Source organism: Aptenodytes patagonicus, chromosome 2, assembly GCF_965638725.1.
Source record: "Aptenodytes patagonicus chromosome 2, bAptPat1.pri.cur, whole genome shotgun sequence".
NCBI lineage: Eukaryota > Metazoa > Chordata > Aves > Sphenisciformes > Spheniscidae > Aptenodytes > Aptenodytes patagonicus.
This window is the reverse complement of record NC_134950.1, coordinates 69293853-69318208: the sequence shown is the minus strand read 5'-3', so window position 1 is coordinate 69318208 and position 24356 is coordinate 69293853. Positions and strand designations below refer to the sequence as shown.

The window sequence follows — 24356 nt, the reverse complement described above, 5'->3', positions numbered from 1 at the left end:
CGAGAGCGATTCTACGCCAAAATCCTTTCCTCACCCCCCCACCCGAGTACGTGGGGAAGCAATTCTAGTACAAGGCAGTCGTTTTTACTAAGGGTAAGGAAATAAAATTTTACGTATGGTTTTCTTTTTTTCCCTGGGAAGGCAAATGAAAGATGTAACTGGCCATTACTACATCAGTGAGGAAAACGCTCAAAAACCAGCATTTCGTTCAGTGGTTTATTTTCTCTAGCACACAGCAATACAATAATAGCTACAGCAACCATACATGCACCAAAAAAGTTTTTTAAATAAAAACACATTTCATTAAAACATCTTTTTGTTTCTTGCTTGTGGCAAACAGAATAACCCGGTTTCCCCCCCCCAAGTTTTAATTATGCTGGTCTCACTTCAGGCAGCAGGAGAGCCACCATCAATACCATTTTAACCTTGAATGTATTTTATATAAACAGAATTGAGCTGCGTTCCCACAACACGTTTGGCATCGCTCTGAGGGCCCTGGCCACAAAGGAGCAGAGAAACCCTACCGGCACCTGACCCCCACAGGCCGGGCAGGTGAGAATTTCCACACCTCTGTTTTGACTCTCGCTGCACATAGTAACTACACACGACACCTTTTCTGTACAAATACAGGCCAAAACCATTAAAAGAACATGTTAACACCTGCCCCCCCACTTTGATTCCAGCATTGTTTGCCTATTCTGTTTACCCGCATCTAGCGCAGGCACTGAATAAGGCAGCTGTAACGGCATATAAAATTAAGGTCTGTACCATAATTAAGGTACAGACTGATACACAAAACAGACGCTTCCATTTATCAGCCGGAATAGCCAGGCACGTTACAAACTGCTGCAGAAAAATACATGCATAAAAATAAAGAGCTGCTGAGAGGCTCTGCCCTATCAGTTTACCAAACCGTGAGTATTTTCAACACGAGCACATCGCAACAGATGCAGATTCTACTTTATAAGGCTGACAAAGAAAAAAACCCAAAACTTTTGTCATCTTGCTAGTACAAACCTACAGCAGGTTTCAGTCTATAGTCTTCTCAGTTACTAGCTTGGACAGTAATTGAGTAATTTGGACATCTCTCCATCAAAGATTAAAGAGCACTGAATGGGTGGGATATGCTTGTGTCTAGCTTATCAAGCCACTTCTGCCCACATGCTCTAAAGGCAATTTATTTTTCACATTGTTACATTAGCAATGTGTTTTGATATGCAGATATTTTGATGTCAGCTGACTACATCGAAAGCCAGCCAAGAACCCCCTGGAAACACTGACTGACATTTGGAGATTTATCTCCATCATTTAGTCACTGATCTTAAAATCTCTTGGGCAACACTAGGCTACATGCCTGCTTCCTGTAGTATGTCCTGCACATGGACAAGAGAAGTCCAGCTGAAGTAGCAGCTATTAAGGTTGTAGGCTAACAGAAAACACTAGTAAAAAATGCAAAGTGAACTGAGCTCATCCAAGTCTGAAATACCTCATGACCAAAGAGCAGGAACATGCCCGATTTCTCTAACAGCTGAGGGTGTGGGACAGAAGGCAAAAGACCCATGGGCTAAAGCACGCTGAATTTATGGTGGTTTACCAGACCACCCAAGGCCCTCAAAACCCACTAGGATGCGGTGAGGTTGCATCTCAGACACCGCATTTCAGCAGAACAGAGCTGTGATGAGAGGTTTGGAGGGAAGGAAGGGAGAAGTCTTACTGATGTTTTTACCCAGGGACGCATCTTGCTCGTGAGGAGCAGTACAGGAGCACGAACTGAGGCACATCAGCTCTGTTGGTGACCAGCACCATTACCCTAGCAAAGGCAAGACTCATTTAGACAGGTCAGGGTCAAATCAGACCACTGCAAAGGGTGACACATTCGACTGCAATAAAGAGACATGAGAAAGACACCTCCAGAGGAAAAATAGCCACTTTTTGAGAGATCTGGAATGAGGTGGGACTGCCAAGACAGAAGGTCAGTATAGGAAAATGCAGTAGTCAAGGCATGAAAAATTCTGTCTTGACAGATGCTTCTAGTCAAAGTCCAGAGGCTTAATCAAAATGCAGTAGAATAGAATAAAAGGCACACAAAATGTAAAGTGCTTGATGAAGGGAGGGAATGCACCTGTATTTTGTCAGTGTTCCTGTTAGAGATGAAGCTACTCTGGTGCTGGGCTTTCTAGTGATGGAAAGTTAAGTTGGGGGCGAGGAAAATGAGTGCTTCCAAGAGAGCAGCCTGTTCTTCTCTCCAAACAACTGCTCACCAAGCAAAGAGATACCAGCTGCATGTATGAACCTGTGTAAGACCCCACCACAGCTTAGTGCTCCCCTCAGGACGCAGTAGCAGAGCTGAAGGAAGTATGCCTTCCTCTACCCTGACTTCAAAGGAGGCAAGGAAGAGGATTTCATCACTGTGGGCAGAAGATTAAATCTCAATCTTCTTAACCTGAGGAAAGACTGAAGGAGGAAGAGCAGCTAATATTCCACTGGCTGCAGAAACTCCTGCGATCCCCATTTCTTAACTAGTAAAAAAAACCCAAACCCCTCAGTTCATTCCAAACATTATTTCTGATGTGACAGAGTAGTTTTGGCTTTCATTGCATGACAGACTGACATATGCCAGACTGTTTTAACCTGTCAGACATGGTATTACCAAACACTTCCTCTTTGTTCAAGCTTTTTTTTCATTCAGCTGATGATTTGAAGCAGTGGTAAAGTTGAATCAGAAATAAGTTTTAATTGTTATATTTCTGGGATTTTTAAAGCTAGCATAATTCTGTTACTTATTCACTGTATAAAAGTTGTCTAACGTTCACCCTCCCTGCAAACACAGAATTTATTTTGCCATTGTCTTTTTCAACCTTCTTCTTCCTTCAGTTACTTTCAGGGTGGTTAAAATATTAAGACTGTAAGCTCAAACTACATACTTACGTATACACTTATAATTATCCTTAACATGCTGCTTCCCTATATATGCTGTCAAAGAAATTTTGCTATTTTGGATTTCTCAGCTTTAGTTGTTGCAAAGAATATAACAGTTTTACAAGCACAGGTTTGTGTGCAATCACACTGAACTAGTAGTCAGCTCTCCCACTCAGCTCATTTCCCAAAAATAAATCAACACTTTACTAAGGAAGCTGTTGTAGTAAGTGACTATTTGTCTCAGCCTGTAGCCCTCCTCCCCTTGATATCAAACAGACTTTAATACACCTTGGCCATTTCAGGCAGCGTAAATGGGATATAGCACTACTTTAAAAGTCTTTTTGATAGAATTCACGTATATTAGAGCTAGAGCTACGCTTTTACAATTTAATAGCTGTACTTTTGTTGCCCATTTGAGAAATCGGTAAAGAGCAGCTTGCATCAGAAGGGATGGAACAGGTAAAATGTTTGGTGCAAACACCTAAAACAGGACTTCACAAGAATTTGGAGTAGAAACCAACTGGAATAAGACAAAGAATCCACGCTCTATTCAGAGAACCACCGCAAAAAAGATGGAGTGGACTCATCTGCCACTCCGTGTAAACTAGGTGGATGCAGAAAAGATGAGTTTCTACCAATATAAACACATGCTACCCATTACATGTCTTTTTCTTGTTTTACACTGCTCACTGTGCTTCGTATCCACTAGTTTTGATTGTGCTAAAATAAAAAACACTGTCATTTTATTTCTTTAAACCAACAAAACCATTTAAGTAAAAAAATGTTACATATAATTACATACAGTAAATAAATTTACTAAAAAAACCCCTAACCCCCAGACAATACTCCTTTAATAGATTTGGTAGTTTCACCATGTTTTACTAAGTACAACTTTCCACAGTACCATATGCAATGCTAAATCCTAAGTGGGGAAAAAAAAACCCACAAACCTTACAGTGTTCATTTCCATCAGAGGGAGAAGGGAGGGAGGGACACACCACCAATAAAAACACCAATAAAAATATCTAGCCTATATCAAACGTACCTCTCCATTAGGGAATTTAATAGAAAAAACCTACCGCTTATAATTTAACACCAAGCTCTCTTCCTGGCAACCAGGATTACAGGTTTATGCTGAATACAATCTTATGTTCAAATACAGAGATAAGCAGCATTATCCCAAAACCCAACAGAATCCCAGCGTTCTGTAACAGGAAGTATCCCCAGCGGCTACATCCATGATCACTGGCATCATTATGGAGCATTTCAGGTACCTAAACAAACAAGGAACTGTTAAATGCCTTCAAAATAAATACTTGCTTCAAACCCAGTTCTTCAGCCATGAGGTAGCTGAGTCTTAGTCCTCTAGTTTTTCCTGTTGACTGCATTAATACTACTCCTTGAATTAGGTGTCACTCAACATGAACAACATTATCAGAGTCTACTTTCATATTTAGAGATAAAGAGAATCTGTAATGTTCTAATTACTGTTTTCATGCTAGTTACACTGATGTCTTAAGCCAGCCATTTACTCAGGATATGATTATTTACCAACTGATTTAACGAAGCCACACCAAGAATTTTATTCTTAAGATAGTTCAGCTTTCACAAACATCCACCAAATACTTTGTACGTCTATACAAACATACTTCTCAGGTACAGTATAGGTTTTAATACAATTCTGTCTTCAACCCAAGAAGCAGTAATGATTTAATGCAAAAGCCGAAGCACGTTTGGTGGTGCTGATAACCAGTACGGCTGCAAGTTGCATGCTATCTGTTCTACTAGCCACTGCCAGAAGCAAATTTTTTACTCTACTTCTGCTGTTAACTGCCTCTGTTTAACACCACTAAGGGAGAAACAGTCTCTGATCCTACAGTAATCTAAATACAAGCAATCTTCCACCAGAACATTTAACTGAGCACTTACGCTGCATACTCATCAGAACCTACAAGTGCAGAAAAAGTTAATTGAGGGAGAAAAGATGGAAGAATTTAGTTTGAGATTAAAATATAATTAGCATTAATTCTTAAACTATGTTATATAAAATTAAGTAGGTCTAGCCACTTACCATATCCACAAGAGCCACATACATGAACAAGCCTGCAGTAAGTGCAAATATCCACATGGAAACATTGTCTGCATAATGACCGATAAGAATCCCAGTTGCCATTCCAAGATAGGCCAGCATAGCTGACAGAGCATTATAAAGCACAGCTTGCTTGACAGTCATACCGGCTTTTAGAAGTACAGCAAAATCTCCTACAACAGGGAGAAAACAAAAAGTTTTCATCCTCGGGTAACTATTACAGTATTCATGAGTTCTCCTCTTACTTACAAGATTACTAAGCTATTTTTATGCTATCATTTGCCTTATTTTTTTCCTTCATGAAACCAGAAGTCACTGGGGGGACAGAAAATTAAAAATCACACATGAAGAACAACACAGCAGCAAACACTAAGTTTATAACCTTAAAGTCTTGGGATTTTTGGAAGAAGCAGCTTTTAGTGCAGTCTGCATTTAAACCAACACTGTAAAATACTGCAGTACCTGATATGCATGAGCATTCTAAAGAAGTTTCTAAGTAAAATATTCCCATTTAATTGCACAAAGCAACGGTGATGATTCCATTTATTATCCTGTAACTGCTCTTTGTACTTTAAGTCTAGATGTTTTATAGAGTTAGAAATAATTTCTTTATTAATTTCTGTTACGTGATCCTTAACGTCTTATTTTTACTTGAAGGAATGACAAGCTACCAGCCAGAAACAGGTTTTCCATAATTCAGAATAGAATTTTTTTTTGCTTAGATAAATTAGATCTAAACCAGAGTAAAATAATATAAGCTTATTATTTGGAAATAAAATGGATTCTATATAAAAACGTAAGTTATCTCCAGTTAAAGTAAACAAAAGCAGTCTTCAAAGCTGAGTTGAGTAATTTGTTACAATAGCTTTTCCCACAAGATACTGCAATTAAGATGAACGGGTATGTTACAAACATTGTTTAGCATTAACAAAATGATCCAATTTTATCCCCAGCTAACTTCAGCTAGTCCCATTTGTTTCAGTATCCCTATGCCACTTCATATCCTCTGTTAAAGAAGGTATTTCTATCAAGTTTTCTGTGCTGATTAAAGATTTAATTTTTAAAAGATTTTTCTTGCTTCCAAAACCAACAGAACACTTGAATCTAAAATTATCAGATTCATAACATGAATTTTGTATATTTGTACTACCAACATCTAGTACATGTAATTAATAGAAGTTCCACGATTCCAGTGGAATTTATATTAAGATTAACAAGGCTCAATTCCTCCCATGTCATAAGACCAGGTACATTTTCTCCAGAGTAATGTATTTCTGTATAACATTATTGTACAGACAGATAAATATATCAAACTGTTTAATAAATGGTTTGATGTATACACATACTGGTTTACAAGCTCCATTAAATGAAAAGGAACGTTCTACTTTCTAGGGAATTAAACCTTAAAAAAGTGCAAGTAAACTGTTCTTTCCTCGTTCTATACACCACGTATGAACATGGCCATGACAAATAAGAAATACCAGTTGCATATTCAAAATGATTCGACAATTGGAAGGATCAGCTTCATTCCGAGTTAAACTAAGCAGCTACGTCCTGTTCTCATGAGCTGCCGTGCAAAAGGGCCAAATACAAAACTTACAGTGTAAGACACGTGCATTCCCATGAGAAATTATGGTCATGAATTTAAATCACTTGAGCTTGAAAGACAAACTATTTCTAGGAAAGATTTCTAAGTAGTTCCAAGCTTAATTTAGAGCTACAGCAGTTCTTTGCAAGACTTAATGAAAAAGCAGCAAGTGTTATGTGGAAAGGCATTTGACTAATTGTGACCTTCTTTTAACAGCACAAACACAAGAATAAAATTAAACAGAGATGTGAGAAAAGCAAGTTCTGACATGCATTCTCCTGCAATTCACAATTTATGTTGCTAAGGAGAATAAAAAAAACTACAACTGAACTATACATAACAAGTTTTAAGTAACTGCAAGAGATACTGAGTTTTAAACAAAGTAGCTGAAATATTTAGATTTTTAAAAGGAAGATTAATTCAATTAAGAAATAAAACCATCTTTAAATAAGTTAAAAGTATTCTTGAGTAGACAATCTGACACAGATCAAGTTTTCTGATCACATTTTACCGTGCCACAGAATAAAATAATTCTCCAAAGTGCACCTGTAAGTACCTGTATCTGCAGCATATGGAAGTATTGGTGTCTTACCTAGCTCATGAGGTAATTCATGGCAAAATACAGCCACAGAAGTGCTTAAACCACTAGATAACCCTTCAGTAAAGGCTGCTCCTATGAAGAGACAGGAAAAAACAAACATTACTGTGCATTCAGACATCAAGTGCAGAAGCATTGTTGCATATGCTTGTGTCAGATTAGGACATATTAGTTTCACTCAAACTTTTCTTATGCTTGTGGAAGCATTTAAACTTTAAGCGAACAGCTGTTGTTTATGATTCCTAAGATTCAAAATCAGAAGCAACATAGAATCCTTGAATTAGTTAAAGCAAACGAAATTTCACCATCTTATTTCTGAACTAAGACAATACCTTTCAACAACACAACCCTCCCAAAAAATGTAGTAAATGGAAATACTGTCAGAAAAGACACTTTTTAAAAAAAGATAAAAAGGGAAGAAGGCAGCTCAACTGCCTCCGGGAGTCAGGCACTGGAAAAAGGGAAGTCAATTCAACAGTAAGACAGGCTATATAGTCACGTGAAGACAGCAGTGAAAGATTGTGAATTCTAGGCAGCTTGCACATAAGTGACCTATCACACTTCAAGTGGAGGAAAAAACCCACAAAAACCCCTTAAACTAGTCCACCAGTCCTCATCTTTGTTTTCTCCACGCCTTCTGTTGCTTGCTATTTTTCTTATTTGACAGCAGCTCAGGAGGAAGCAGCACACAGCAGGGCTGAAGAGCTGAACCACAGCTCACACACAGCACAGGAGGTCCCCGGTTGCACAGAGAGCCCCACCGAGGGGTGCAGCAGAACCACGTCCGGCTTCCTCTTCAGCTGCCAATAAGCAGTGAAAGAGGCACAAGACCCTGTCACAGCAGTTGGCACGCAAGGGACCCAGGAGTACTGCTCACAGAGGAAGAGCTACAATGGCTATGAGACCACGGGAGACAATCCCCTTTCTCCACTGGCATCGCCACCCCCAGTACTCCATCAGCCTCTACCCAGATGTAACCCCTGAGAGCGGACACTGCTATCCAGGTCTTCATCTGCAAGAAATGACCGATGCTCCTCCCTGCAGTGATAACAGCAGCAGCTTTACCTCTGGGATGCGTGCTGTGGCACCCAGTGAAGGAGATGCAAGAAGTAGCGAGCAGGCATCTTTGGACGAGGGATAATGAACAGGGGATTGAGAGGGTCCTTCAGAAGAGGTTCTACAGAGGCAAGAGCCCAAGCCCCTTCAGACTAAACAGGAAGGCAGGACCAAAGCAGCACTGAAATAGGAAACACGAACTCCCTGATGGGTAAAATTTGAAAATAGTGAAGCCTGGCAACAGGAAGAACCCTCCGTCCCCACCTGCAGCTGCTAATCTGAAGAACATGGTCATGACCCTGGCAGCAGTGAGAGGATAAATGAGTTCTGCCTAGCCCAGAATATTCATTCAGCACATCAGATTAGTGCCAGCAATACAAAAAGAAAGGAAAAAGATTTTTAGTGATAAGAGATTCCCTCCCATGCAGGATAGAGGGCAGAGGCAGACCTGCCGACCAGAGCTACTGCCCAGGGAAGTCCATTGCTTGCCTGGAGCCTGCCTTGATGATGCTGTGAAGACACACCAAAGCTCGTTTGGCCTGTCATGGACAGATACAGACTGCCTAGAAAAAACAAGTCATCTTTTTTTTTTTCCTATCTACATAAAGGAGTTCCTTGACTGCACAGAGCTCCAGTATAAAACTACATACAAATGCAGTTCCTTGCACCTATTAAGTCTCTTGGTCAAGATCAGAGTAACACTAGGAATATGGTTATAAACCACCTAACCAAGAAGAGGTGGTGGATAAGGCTACCTATGAATGACCACACAAGACATCACCATTCACATGAGAGTTTTCAGCTGTGAAGGTAACAGCACTGGGCACAGAACCCAGGATGTTCCTTAATTGTGTTGGCAATTGTTTCCCAATACAAAAGGCAAAAAAGTGCCCAGAAGAGGCGGCTGATTTGTAAAGCACACTTAACAGAGTGCACAAACCAACTACCCTGTTTGTGCAGGAACACTAGGACTTCCAACAGAAGACATGCCCAGCTAAGCAGAGTGTGTCTTGATGAATTAAGACTCAAAAAGGAAGCACACAAGAAATAGAAACAAAGATTGGCAACAAGGAAGATAAAAGCAGTGGAACAAAAAGGAGGAAGACCAAAGCCCAGCTGGAGCTAAGACTAAGAAGACACCAAGGATAACGAGAAACAGTTGTACAGGAATGCTAGCTGAGAAGCAAAGTTCAGGAAAAATTTGGGTCTGTTGATGGATGGAGAAGGGAATCAAGCAGTAGACATAAAAAGGCTGAAGCACCAGCACCGCCTTCATCTCAGTCTTCATAGACAAAGCCAGATCCTAAAACCATTCCAGAAAGAAAGGGACAGCAAACAGCAGTGAAGCAACAGCTTAGAGATACTTACTTAGAAAAAAATGGAAATGCTCAGATGCATTCCAAGATGGGACTCACCTAAGGGTGCTGACAGAGTTGACTGATGTGACCGCAGGGCTGCAGCCTATCATCTATGGAAAGCCATGGCTACAGAAGGCCCCAGTGGAACTCTGGAAAAAGGGTAACTTATTCCCCTCTTTAAGAAAGGCAAAGAATAGGACTCAGAACAGTCAGCCTCACCTCAGCTCCTGGAAAGATCATGTTGAATATCCTCTTCAAATCCCTCTCCAAATGCTTGAGGAAATAACTGACTGTAGAGATGGCAACAGCAGTGAACATAACAGAACTTGACTTTAGTAGGATTACTGACACTATCTCCTAGAGCAGTCTTATCTGGGAGCAGAGGAAATATGGGCTTGACAGTTAGATGATTGCACATTGGTTGGACTGCTGGGCTAGCAGGGCTTGATGGCTGGCTAGTAACAAGTAGAATTCACCAGGACAAATACTGTGACCCATTTTCTTCAATATCTTCACTAATGATCTGGATGAAACAGACTGCACCATCAGCAAATTTGCAGATGACACTAAGTTGAGGGGCAGGGGGGAAAAAGTAAGGGCTGAGTTGACACATCAAGCACGAGCTTTGGACAAGACAGACCATGGAAAACTTCAAGACTAGGCCAACAGAAATCTTACGAAGTTCAAAGGGGAAAAGTGAAAAATTCTGCACATGGGGCAGAATAACCTCATGCATTAGTACAAGGTAGGAACTGACTGGCTGAAATAGCAGCCTTCCCGAAAAGGACATGAGGATTAAGATGGGCAAGTTGAATATGAGCCAACAGCATGCTCTCATTGCAAGTACAGTGAACCACAAACTGCATAGTCTTAGGAGAAGCGAGGCCAGCAGTCTAAGTTCTCATCCCCCTCTGCTAAGCACTGGTGAGGCTGTTCCTGGGATTCTCTGTCCACTTTAGGGTGTCCCAGTTCAAGGTGGATATGAATACTGTCCAACAGAAGCTGACAAGATGATCAGAGGTCTACAGCATAAGGCCTAAAAGCTTGAAGAAGCTAGGTATATCTAACCTCCCTCTCCACCAGACTAAGGGGTGGTTTAACAGCAGCTTAAAAGTACCTTTAGTGCAGTCACAAATATGAAGAAGCTTAACTCTTCGAAATAGTAACAGATGACACAACAGGGGGGGAGGCTGCAAATCACCATTAGGGAGCTTTGGGCTGGACATAAATAAAGCTTTCCTTACTAAGAGACAGTAGGTGCAACACTAGAAGAGGTCAGCCACAGACGTGGTGGAATCTCCCCATCTGTGGAGGTTTTCAAGGCTTGGCTGTGGAAAGCCATGACTCACCCAATCTAGTGTTCCCAAGAGCTGTTTCAAGCAGAGGGTTCAATTAGGTGACCTCTAGAGGTCACCCATTTCTATGACTCTGAATTGGACTTCACAAATAGAGATGCACAGTATGCAAGACAAAAGCTATTTTCACTTGAGCCCTCAGCAGGGGTGTTTTCCACTGCACTTTGAAACATTCAGTCATAGGAGTCTACACAGTAATTCATAGGTAAGTGACAGAGTTACTGCTACTTGACTAGCAGAAGAGGTTATTAGTAAACACTATCAATCTTTTCTAGGTATCAGTCCATTTCCCCCACCACCAAACATTGCTTTATATTTTTGGAGACAAGATTTTGAGAGACAGACAGGACAGCTACAGTTACCTCTACTAAGACAGGAGAGTTCATCAGCATTTAATCAGGCTTCAGTTTCTGAGGAGACTAGATAAGCAGAGGAAGGCAGAAGGTAATTACCTTCTCCTATGCCTGCATCCTCAATAATCTACAAGTTCCTCTACATTACCGTCTCTATACAATGTTTTCCCAGTCTCACTTATTAGAGGAAAACTAAAAATACAAGAATCCATCTTAATCACACATGGTAAATCTTATTTTGGGACCACCAAGGCAAGCCAAACAAAACCTGACTGCTTTGCAAAGTACCTAGGGGGCTGATATGGCTGCATACTGTACAGATACATAGCAACCAAAGTACAAGCTTAAGTAACAGGAATATCTATTTTTATTCTGCACTGCAAAAACGATGTCTTGAAACATTAACAAATTGAAGACTACATTAATATATCTGGTATTGTCCCCTCTCGAGAAGTTGATTTAATACTGTCATGGTATCTTAAAATACACTTTTAAGACATCACTTCTCTTGAAAAAGAGCTAAAAAAATATACACAAGATTAGTGTAAAAATAGTGTTCTGCATTTGAGTTTAGTTGAAGCTACACAGAAAAGTTCAAATCACAGAAGATCTTTTTGTACAAATTAGTCAGATGCAACTGTTCCATGCTTTAATAGAAAAAGAAGCACTTTTAAATCTTATTCCTACATAATTAGCACAACAGATTTGAGGAAAAAAGTAACTGATGGAAGTTATCAATACCAAATCACATTAAATGAATGAACTTAAGTGAAGGGTTACTCTGGCTACAGGTAAAATACTATACAAGTAGTAGTGGTGTTTTCATATCAAACCAATGGTTTTTCTATAATACTTTTGAGCACATCCAGAACTGAAGGAAACCCACATTTCCATTAGCCTGAACAAGCTAGGACTTCTAAAAGCTATTGCTCTCACTTGTTCAATAAGCCTTTATTAACTTTGCTCATACTTTTCCCTTCATAACTATAAAGTCATAGCTTCTTCCCAAATCTCCCTAATGCTAAGACATAATTGATTCTGTGTGTCATTTGTATGCAAATCCTCCTCCTTCAACCACATTTTCACTACTGATCTGCTCGGAAATTTACATTTCGTGCTTCAACTTTCATCAGAAGAGATTAAATCAGAATGTCTCTTTTCACATACTTTGAATCGACTGAATCTGAACAACTGCAAATACTGCTGTGAGAAAATAGTTATCATTGGGTTTTCTCCTCAAACAAGAATGAACTTGTTTTTGCAATAAAATTTACAGAGAGACTGGTACTGCTGAACTGACCCCAGTATGCTATACAAGCTGGAAATGAATCCAATACCTGTAAAGATTAGTCTTAAATACGAAAGTCAAGATTACGAAAAACTAGGATAAGAACTGAAGATTACTGATTTGACTTCATTTTCTATAACTTACTTTAACCTCTTAAATTTAAAATACCTGTAGTCTAGCTCTCCTTCTACAAAAAACAAGGGAGTTCCCAAACCTGACCTCCCAGTCAGAAGTCCAAAACATAATACTCAGTCTGTTATTTTTGTGATAAAGAAATATTTTCACTGGAGCATTGTCAAAAAAGACTGAACAACTGCAACATGTAAGGGAAAAATAGGGACATGAACAAAAAAAGGAACAAAAAGATGAATGTTCTGTTTACATGTAAAATAACTGTTCATACCAGTTTAAATTTAAAGAAAACAAACAAAAAATGAACTATTACGCTCAACTTTAAGAACAAGATTGAGTAGCATATGACCGGTGTTTAATAAAGTTTTTTGAAACACTTTTCCAAGAAGAGAGACTGAGCCTGTTTTAAGACTGAGTGCAGCACACTGAGCATCTGAAGGAATCTAAGTGATATAGACACTCTTAATCAAAAAAATCTGCATAAAGGCAACATATAGTGACTTTATTGGTATCTTCTCCATGAATCATATTTGACAGGCAATAGCTACCTAATGTCCTATTAATTAGTGCCCTACTCACACATTCCTAGGATACAAAAAGCAGCGCAGACCTTCTCTGGAAGGCTAGTACAAGCACTAGGAAGAACTGCAATGCTGCTCTTCAGTGGATGGTAAGATCCGAGAATCTGGATGTGACAGGACTGCTATGCAAAAGTGTAAAATCACCTTAGAGAACACAATGCCTTGGGCCAAACTCATGGTTCAGTAAAAATGAATGCATGCCTACCTCCCACAGCACAAAAATCACACATGTATATTGCCTAATCCATTTGGGTAATCGTCAGGCTAAAGCAGATTGAAACCAGGATCCCATCTCCCTACCTACCAGTGCTCTGGGGAAACCTACGCGTGCTGTGTAACCAGGGCCCAGTATAGTCAAAGCCAGATGTGCAAAGTATAGAACCTGACCTTGCTGCCTAACAAGTGAAGATGGAAGAGAAAAAGAAATAAAGAAGCCAAGGATACCAGTGGCCTGACTGAAGTGGAAAAAGCAGTTACTTTGTATGCGACCAAACACACAAGTTTGTCTTAAAAAAAAAAAAGAAATAATTGCTAAGCACTTGCAGGCATTGAAATACAAAGTCAGTTCTAAGTCTTAAATATCGTTTTATAAGCCTAGCTTTAGTTTTGAAGAATGTTAGCTTTAACTGTGCTAAAAGTAGGAAATAAAGCAAAGTTTATAGATTTCCTGAAGAAACATAGCTGTAAGCACATAATTTCTGTTTCATTTGTCACTGATCTCCCCATTGTTAAACTGGAGATTTTTCTTATTCATTCAGAGCTCCTATCAGATAGTTTAGGCTTCAAAGATCCACCACTAATTAGTTATGTTCCTAATAAAGAGATAAGTGACAGCAAGACGGCTTCACTGTCTTCACATACAACAAAGCTACAGCGTCCAAGCTAACACTTACCAATTGCTAGGCCATCGCTAAAATTGTGTAGTCCATCTCCCATAATCACCATCCATGCCAGAGTTGCTATCCCCGCATCCTTCAGTTCTTCACGTGAGTAGCGCTGACTGTGACTGTGAGGATGATGGTTCTGATGATGATGGTGATGCAGAATATGATGGTAGTCATGGTGATGATGACTAAGGTGATCTGTCTGTCCTAGAGTATCGTGTAAGTGAGAATGACATTTGTTTCTACAGCCCCTGGACACATATTCATTGTCAGCCTCCTCTTGATGAGAATGAGCTATCATCACTTCTTCTTCTTCTTGTACAGTTGGCTGCTGAGAAATGAAGGGTGATGGATCTTGAGAGTCTGCCCCTAGGTAGCCCTCAGGCCCTGTTATAAAAACCCAGAGTATAATATTATACATTTTTAAAATGACGTAGGAAGCAAAGATACAATAAACAAGTTGAATAAGTGATGCAGTACAGAAGAAACTAGTAAGTCTAGAAGTTGAGACTGATACCCCAGCTTCTTGTACCAGAAGTTTTTTTTTCCCCAAGGGTTTCCACAACTTGTTTTTCTTCAAATCAGATTTCTGAGATAATTTCCAATAGTTCAGAATAAGAAAAACTTTTAGTTTCTGTCCCCTACTACTGAAGCAGCCCCTACATTATGGCCACAAATGCCTCCTAAAGGTAAAAAAGCATGAAGGCTGTTAATTCAATTGCTTCAGAAAAACAAAGTATCTGGAAAGCATATGCCATTTATTCATCTTAGGGCTGAAGAATAAGAATGCAGAAGAGGGTTACATTATAGATAACTTTGGAAACTCCTTTATTTCATATAAATACAGGAGCTTAAGTTTGAATACCTGAAAAATAAACACTCAAAAATAAAGTAATCAATACAGACCATGAAATTTCCTCATATAAACATTAGTGGCACACTAAGGTTAGTTAAAATAACTAACTCCTAAAACGTGTTAAAATTCTTCCCCTGCAATTAAATGAACAAATACACTTTTTTTCCTGCATTACTGACAACTCTTTCATTAGTAATAAAATTCTGAAAAACTGAACACCTCTTTTAACTGCAAGAGCTAACAAGTATCTAGTGAGGTGTGGTTTGGCTTACAACATGATCTTGGGGACACATGATCATTTGCAGTCCAAATACTTCAAGTAACCTCTAGGATTTTAGATTATCAACCTTATAAATAAATACTCAAAGTAACAAAATCCAGACCTAAGATCTACAGAAAGCTAAACAATGGATCACGCATATAGCATCTAACAGTCTAAAGAGCAGTGTAGAGCCACAGCAGGTACAGCTGTATTTGCAACAGGCACAGCCAGAAGAGCTTCACAGAATGACGTCAACCTCTGCTGTTAAATCCAGAATTAAAAGGCTTAAGGTTTCAAAACTGTGAATTCACTACTTCCAACCTATCGATCCTTTTTAAAGGAAAGCAGCAAATAAAGCTAGTCCTCTACATATCAACACACAGACAGGTTTTGTTTTGAAAAGCATTCAAGTAGGTAGTGATCCAACCTACAGTAAGAAGCAGATCTGAGCTGCCATCAATCAGGTATTTTTTAAACAGTGCTGCCACAAAATAACAACTGTGCAACGTAACTGAGACTTACGATCATCTGTATCTAACTTTTCTTCATTTGCTGAAAACTTCTTACTTTCTCCATCATCTTCATTTTTTTTCTTATTCCAAAAGAAAATACTGTAGTTATGAATATTTTACTTATTTTTCAGGATATACATGAGCAACATTACATTCACAACATTTATGCAGCCTGCACAGAAAGAGGACAACATGGAAGCCATATAAAGAGTGCAGAAGAGGAACATTAGAAACTCAGTTAAGTACAGTAAGACAACAAAGGTTCCTCAGGCTCCATAGGAGGGGAAAAAAAACAAAAAACTAAAACAAACCCACACACGTAAATACCCCACATTTTTGCATGAGGAATAAGCAGAGGGGTTCATCTGAGAAGCAAAACACATCAAATACCAGTATAATGTTTTTTCTAGTGTACTGAAAGAAAACCAAGTAAAATCTCTAATCACTGCTCACTGATGTCCGTATCACAACAATTTACGATCAGTGACTCAGTATCTAGAAGGGCATAATTAGTCGAACAGGAAATCTATTCCCAGAGGCTGAGAGAAGGACACAGAAAATACTTGCTTTGCTTGGAACTCTTCATGTCCTCTCTCGGCAAATATATTTAACTAGAGATAGGGAAAGCAATCCTGTCCCTCGCAGTTAGTTTAACTTCAGTATAAACCACACCAACACAACCTCCTGTGACCAAAGTCAAAGAGCTTACATGGCATCTGCTCTGAGACTGCTGCCTTAATAACCAATTTAACAATAAAACTAAACAGGGATTATCAGTCATTACGGTAGCCTAGAAATTAGCTATTTTTAAGGTAATTAGTTAGTAGTTTACTAACTTTCTTCAAGTGAAGCTTAAGATACAGTAAAAGCTGGAGGTATCTTTTTTACTGAGTCAACTTTTACATCATTGTTTATTCCTGGCTACAATAGTCTTTAAAGAACTCAGTTACCAATAACTGGCAAGTTACCAACATTCATGACCTGCCAAAATTCAGTTATTTGCCTTCTACATAAACAGCATAGTAATCTGAAAGCTGTATTGCTCTTTTGTGGGGCAAGGGGGAGAGAAGGAAAAGAAACAAGGGGCTTGGCGGACTGTATTTCCAAATGGAACACTATCTAATGAAGTCACTTTCTATAGCATAGTTGGATGCTTATTTATGTAAGCACTTACTGCCACCCTTACCCATTTTGTGCAAGTGCTCCCCTCAACAGGAGTACAATAACTGTACGAGGCCATCTTATTTCATCCAGTATGAGAATTAAAATAATAATAAAAACAGTTCGGATAGTTATATAATCGCCTTGAGATGTCAGAAGGAAGTCAATAATGAACAGTTAACTTCTTAAATCACTCTGTTAAAACAAAGGCTGCAACTGGATGTTTGCGTATTAAACAATTCACTGTGGTGTCAAGCCTGTACTGTATGTCTGGTTAAGGAAATAGCTCAGAGCTCTTCCGTAACAGGACCACACAAAAAAGTTATCATGTAGTTTAAAAGTATACGTGTCACTAATATAAATGAAATTATAACACTAATCAAGTCAGCAATCACTATTAAATCCAGACAGATATACGATACTTATAAGAGTTTTTTTATAAGTGTATTCAGAAATGATCATGCAATACAATATAGCTTCAAAATAACAGTCTACCTTTTTCTTCTTGTCTTTAAACTGTTTTATTAAAGTGATCAAATGCTCCACTAGAAACATGAAATACAAGCCTCCAAGTGCTGTAAGTCCTTTCCATGTGGAATCCAGGTAAGCACTCTCCTCTATACTTTGAAAAACAAGATGTTTGAACATAGAGCCTTTGTTTTGTTCAGGCAGAGGTTTTTCGTGGTGATGGTGATGGTTTCCATGAGACTAAGGGGAAAACCAAATGGGGAAAGTCATTATATCCAAAAGAACTGATAACACAAGAAACATAGAAAGTATTCTTCACATTCTTTTCCTCAAGTCTGGAGTCCAGACTTGACAATTTTCATGGGGCAAATGCTCTGGACACAAACTCAAACAATTGCAAAGAAACCTGTTGATAGGAAGAAACATTGCAAGGACTGAAAGTAGGCCTGGTGTTCACCCTCTCACTGAAGCTACATGCATACTGCTCAATACAGGATGTACAACTGCCCCCACAAAAAATCCTGACACCGTCAAGGAAACTGCATTTTAAGTAGTAGTCACAGCCAGCGTGCCAATTACTTTCCCATCTAAGGCAGCTCATAGACATCAAACACCTTTTTCTACAAGGAACTTAGCAGTAATTTCCTTCTTTAAAGGAAGTCTGACATTCTTTCCCTCCTCACTGGCTACTGATATGTTCAGAAACAAAAAACTTCTGGGACACCTCACTCACACGTTTACATTTACATAACCTCACATAGCAAATGCAAAATTAACTGAAAGGAGAAAGAACCCAATGAATTACAGGCAGGGCTCAGAAACCACCACAGGATCTGCAGTCCTTCTTATCCATCTTATCTGAAAGCTGGGACAAGTTACCTTTTTTTTTTGGGGGGGGGGGGGGGGGAGGGAAGGATTGTCTGTTTAAGAGCTTCAAGAAAGGTAGAAATTTAGCAATCATATTCCGATTTCACTGACTGTATTACATAACAGCAATATGTAACTCCAAAGTCTATCAAGTAATGTTTTCCCAGGACTTCAGAAATGCTTGATTCTGATCAAAAAATTACAATGGATAAGCAATCAACATACGTGGCTGATAACAGAAAACAGTGGATTATCTATTCTGCATTTAAAGTGTACAGTGAGCAATTTCCGCTATCTATAAAGTTCATTAAACTGGAAAAAGAAAACAAAGAGGCAGCATTGCAATAAGTGACTAAAAACATTTATGCAAAATTCTTGCATGGAAGGAACAATAAGTGATTTGGCAGCATATATGACTAAGAACAGGAAATAGATTGAGGGATAATGGTGTGAAATTCTTACACTGTAAAGACTGTGAAATGAATAATACAGACAGTTCTAAATGGGAAACCTTTCCAGCAAATAATCTACCTTACAAGGCTGAGAAATGACTCACCACATAGTGATAATTTTAATCCCTATTAATACCTAAGAAGTACAGACAGGTGTCAAATTCTTTGTTTTGAGATAATGAATGAAACCGTAATTAATACTTACATGTGGAAGGAGATGTAAGAAAGCATCTCCACTCAAAGTCCCCACAGCCAATGCCACAAGAAAACTTAGAAGAAATTTGAAAAATACACGATTCATCAGCGGTACCAATATAACACCCAATAAGGAAAGAAAACTGATGACAGAGATGGATATAAAGCCACCAATCCAAGCTGGTAAAAAAAAAGAAAAAAGTCACAAGAATAAATAACAGTTGTATGAGATTTTGTTTGCTTAACATTCCTGTTATCAAACACTCCTGATCATTTGATTAATCAGATGTTAACAAATGGTAGGCCACAAAGATTTCTCTCTAGACATGGTGAAGCGCCAAAAGAAAATTACAAACTTCTTTCAACTTTGAAATATGTTTCTCAGATTTATAACCAACATAAATGGGTTTCCAGTAAGCTTTTATTCCATGTTACAAAAACAACCTACCTATTTGCAGAGAGTAACTTTTTGGAGGAGTTTCAGCTTTTTCACTAGTTGCATGGACTATGCAGTATTTGCCATCGATCTGATTAATAAGAGCTGGACAGAGGTAACTAAATTCTGTAGCAGTCAACAATACTTGAGTGCCTATTCCATGGGACTGCATCAGCTTTGATGCACTGGAGCACTGTGGAAAGACACGTGTCACGATTAACCAGAACCAAAAAAACATGATATATCTCAGGAGGACTGCACATCCCATTTTAATTGAAACGCAGTGGCACCACATGAAAACAACTATGTCAACAGTAATTAAAAACTGGTAACAAACCAATTGAGTAAGAACTGTACCTCCATCCCCCTTCTGGCCCAGAAAGCTAGTTTGGGAGTCCTGGTAGATGATGCATAATTATCACACATTCTCAGCACAAGGGGATCAGATGCTTTGCTGTGCAAACAGAAAAAGCCTAACACTTTTCACTCAGTTTTAGAGGCCATATAAGGAAGTAGTAACAAGGTTAAATACCTTTTTATAGAAGCGATTACTATGGAAAGTCTTGTACAGAACATGTTCTGCACACACTTCCTCCAGTAAAGAGTTCCCCACTGTACGACCTACAGTCTCACTGGGTTTAAGTAACAGTAGTACTTCTGCTCCGACTGTGCGGAACACAGTAACAGCTTGTGAATTCAGCACCTACAATCACATGCTACACAACACCCACTCTGAATTACCTGGCATGGCTGCATACATTAAGACCCCAGGGAGACTACTTGCCTTTTAAAGCCTTTAGTGGAAAAGGATCTGATTGTATAGGAAAACTGTCTACAACACAACTATAGACTTTATCAGAACTAATTTTTACTATTTTAAAGTAACAGATAACATTTTGCAACAACCTTTTTTACAGTTGGTCTCTACATACAATCTTAAAGAAGATGAGGAGGGAGGGAGTTGAAGGAGAAAGGTGCCAATTACTTCCCTGCAGTTCTACACTATCTGCCACAGGATTATCTAACACTTGTGAGGCAGCTTTGATAAGAATGACAGTATTTTAACTAGATTTTTTTACTTTCACCACATTATTAGGAAAACAAGACAGATTCTGACTTCAAGGCAGAACAGCAAGTTTTAAATTTGAAGTGTTTTTCATTTTTAGCAATATTTTAAAATAATATATAAATAATAAATACATAAAACCAAGTGTATGTTTGTACTTAACGTAAGTACATATTTAGGAAAAATTAAAACTAAAAATAACTGGATTGCATATATATTTTCCTCTGAGCCTGTGAACATAACACAACATTCCTTCAAAATGTTAAGTTTCAAGGAAAGTTGTTTGTTAAGAGTACTGTTACACCACAAAGCTTGTACCCAGTTAAATGATAAGCACCTGACAAATAAGCCATAACAACATTCCCGGTGGATCTGGATTCCCAAGATTACAACAGAGTCAGTCTCACCTCTTGGGTATTTTGGTTTTTCAGCTTAGAATACAGGTAACTTCCTCTTTCTGATTCCTTTGGAGAAGTACGAGATTCATTTGCTTTGCTGTTAGCAAGCCAGCTTGCATTGCTGCCACCTGTGACATTAACAGGATTAGAGCTGGTCAGACCTAAACGAGCGACCAGCTTGACTTCTCCAGGTTGCACATTCTGTAATTCAGAGTGGCCACCTATGGGAGCAGTGATGATAGATGCCGTTATCTCATTAACAGTGTTCTTGCCACGTACAAAGTTCTGCTGATGTTCTGCATTCTCTACTTTATGAGGTTCCTTTGAGTGACTGTTCCTGTGGTCTTTGTTAGCATCAGATTCATGGTTTGGACAAACAGTCTTCTCGGAGTTTTTACTCAACGAAACATGATTATGATGAAGGTGATGATCGTGGTCATGATCATGGTCTATCTTAATCCTTTTCATTTTATCTATACCTATGTTCTGGAGCAGTTTTCTAAACCCTTCAATCGACAGAGAGTTGTTTTCTCCGTAACGATGAAAAAGTTCTTGAAGGTGAAACTTCTGTATTAATCCTGCCAAGTCAATATTAATGCCAGCTGCCTTTTCTGGAAAAGTTCTCTCTGATGTATGCACAACAGTAGCTGTCTCCACTCCATGATGATAACTTTCACACAGCAGTATGGAAAACGACAGAAGGAAAGTGACCGATGCCGTACTCTCCATTGCAGTTTCTTTATAGCGGTAAAAAAAAACACTAGAAAAAGAAGAAATTGTTAACAGTCTGCATAAAACTGATCACATCTTCTCCTCTGTAATAGACCTTCGTAATTTGCTTAAACAAAAGAAACCCACACCACACCAAACCCTGCTCAAAGTATCAATGCAGTAAGAGAAATGCTATTTAAGCTTCTTAGACATTCAACTTTTTTCCCAGATGCGTGGCCTCAGGCAACAGGAGACGAAGCTGCATACCAGTGAGGTAACCGGCCACGAACACCCCCCAGGTGTAAGCCTACCTTTGTTAAGCTTGGCCTGAGTCAGTTTTCTAACACAGGCTAAACAATGAGAGCATCCTCAAGGGTGCACCAACTGAGTTCTAGGTTTGGCTTTTCTTGTGCTTAAAGGAAGCCTTATAATTTCACTCTTAGCGAGGAATAACTAGCATAAATTATATGTTTCTGCTTAAAAATCAAAATTCCCAACCTTCCATCGCTGGACTTCCCAGAGCTCTCAGCAAGCCAGCAGGGCGAGTTTTCAGAACTCCACCAAATTTTTTTTTATGCCGTCATGTTCTATCTGTGTTTTAACACTGCCATCGTACAGCTCCTTTCACTAGGCAGGCAGACCACTGCTGCGAACGTTTGTGTGGTTTATTCCATGAATACTCCAGCAAGGCTATGAATTAACCGGTATTTAGGCTGCGTCCAGGACTACGTCAGAGGGCCGCCTCAGCCCTTTCTCAGGGAGGCACAGAGCACATAGCGTAATGCAGAGAACGCCACTGTTTTCAGTAAGATTATAGCCAGCCTTAAACACCCAGCTCCACCGCCGGGACCCGCAGGAGCCGCGGCAGCGCCACTGCTCACCGTCCCCGTTGCAAGTCGCACCGGCGGGAGGCGGCGTCCCCAGAGACCCGCGCTCCCCAGAGCGCCCAGACTGCGGCCGGGCCCGGCCCGCGGCTCCCGGCGAGCACGGGGTGGGAGGGGCGGCCCCGCCGCTTCCCGGGCCGCGTGTGACCGCTGCCCCCGGCTACCAGAGCACGCCGGGGGCGGGGACGAGCGCAGCCCCGGAGCGATGCAGCGGCCGGCCCGGCCCGGCCCCGCCCCGCCTCACCCGGCGGCGGTTCCGGCGGAGGTTCCAGCGGCCCGCCCCGCGGCTACCGGCCCCTGCGCGACCATGAGGCAGGCACGCACACGCCCGCCTCGCGGCCTGCCCGCCGCCGCGGGGGTGGGAAGGGGGGGGCGAGGGAAGGGGGGGAGGGGGAGGAGGTTACCTCGCCCGCCACCGGAACGGGACTCGCCGCCGGACCCTTCCCCCACCGCTGCCCGCGCGCGCCAGCCGCTCCCGGCCCTCCTCCTTTCCTCTTCCGGTTACGGCGGCCGTCACGCCTCTCTCCGGCGGCCAACGGGGAAGCGGGGCGGGTGTCACGTGGGGACGGCGGAGCGCGTGGCGGCGGCGGCGGCGCGCGGGCGGCTTCGAGGCTGGCTGGAGCCGCCCCCGGCGCCTGTGAAGGCGGAGGGGAGGGAAGGCCCCGCCGCCACCCCCCCCCGTCTGCCGCCGCCGCCCCCCCTCGCAGTGCCGGTGCCCTGCGGGAGGAGGCGGTGGGCGCTGCTCCGGGGTCTCGGGGACCTGTAGGGGCCGCCTGGCCCAGCCCAGCCCTCCCCTGCCGCGGGGCGCGGCGGGGGGGCTTTTCCCAGAGAGCCGTGGGGGAGGTTCCTCACGTGAGGAACCGTGCCAGCCGGGGAAGGGCGAAGCTGGTGAGAGTCAGCGGTAGGGAGGAGGTGGCCCGGGAAGAAGGCCGAATCCCGAGGGGGTCCTTATTTCTGAAAATAGTGAAATTTGGGTTTAGTGTCATTCGGAAGATGGCGGTTCGTTGGGAGATGTGAAATACTCCCAGGAGAGTTAAAATCAACTGTAGAGGAGAGGCAGAGCAATACTCCCTGACAACACAAGTCGATCTGGGCTTGCAGCCATGGTTTAGGTGAATGTGCTGGGTGCGGTAGCGTCCCTCAGAGTCTTGGGAAGGGTTTTGTACGAGGACTCCCAGTCTTCAAAGGAGTACGTGTGTGGGCAAGGAGGGACTGGAAGTGGACTGACTGGTTGTAAATGAGGGGCGCGGGTAAATGGCGAGCGATGTCATTTTTTGATGGTATCCACTAGGGTATTGCGGTGAGCGCCATTTGGTTGAATCTGTCGTTATAATTAATGGTCTGGCAGAAGAAAACTGTACTCTGTGCACAAGTGGACAAAGAGACAACAGGAAAGGACTGAGATCACCTCGGAGAAGGGCTTGAAACTTGCTGAAAACATGTTGCTTGCTTCTGAATAGGCATACTGTATTTTTCAAATGTTGCTTTGCTTTACTACTTTTCTTAACTGGCCATGACCCCGTGACCGCTGTATGTCCCAGGCGTGGGCTCTCTTGCATTTCCTCTTTCTTCCTCCACCACTTCCAGAGTTTTACTTTCTACCATCACATCAATTAATATTGCTAGTACAGTGGGTGCAGTTCTGCTTACCCACCCCAGCTGGGTTTGGAATTCGGCCTCTCTTGTGTGATCGATTGCCAAGGTTTTTCAGCTTGCTGGAGTGTGAAGGCAGCACTGAATCCTGCCCTAGGACCTGGCTTTACTGATGGCTCCTGAATGTTATGCCAGCAACTTAAAACTTAACATCCAAACCATTCTCAGCCGTCTTTCTCCTGCTGTCTGCTGCTCTTGACAGTACCACCAGTCAGGAGGTGGCAGATCGATCTT

General features: G+C 41.1%; 1 protein-coding gene across 2 annotated transcripts; it reads right to left on the bottom strand.

Annotated features, from left to right (window-relative positions):
• Positions 1-202: 202 nt before the first annotated feature.
• Positions 203-22955, bottom strand: SLC39A6 (solute carrier family 39 member 6). 2 transcript variants are annotated; one of them, XM_076330179.1, is made up of 10 exons: positions 22874-22955; positions 20884-21634; positions 19423-19603; positions 18985-19154; positions 17488-17700; positions 15842-15911; positions 14211-14588; positions 7189-7269; positions 4991-5181; positions 203-4193 (listed from the first exon to the last, which is right to left on the bottom strand). In XM_076330179.1, exons 2-10 carry the CDS (start codon positions 21601-21603, stop codon positions 4041-4043), a joined length of 2157 nt encoding a protein of 718 aa, XP_076186294.1. In that variant the 5' UTR covers positions 21604-21634; positions 22874-22955; the 3' UTR covers positions 203-4040. The 2 variants fall into 2 exon arrangements, with proteins under 2 accessions (XP_076186294.1, XP_076186295.1); XM_076330180.1 differs by lacking the exon at positions 22874-22955 and adding an exon at positions 22084-22424.
• Positions 22956-24356: the final 1401 nt, after the last annotated feature.

What these genes read in the sequence shown, in the direction of transcription:
- SLC39A6 (XM_076330179.1), bottom strand. Translation starts at nt 21,603, where the DNA reads ATGGAGAGTACGGCATCGGTCACTTTCCTTCTGTCGTTTTCCATACTG. An exon ending in AAGTTACTCTCTGCAAATAG is followed by an intron (nt 19,155 to 19,422) that starts GTAGGTTGTTTT and finishes TTTTTTTACCAG; the next exon opens with CTTGGATTGGTGGCTTTATA. An exon ending in AAAGTTAGATACAGATGATC is followed by an intron (nt 14,589 to 15,841) that starts GTAAGTCTCAGT and finishes TTTTTATAACAG; the next exon opens with GGCCTGAGGGCTACCTAGGG.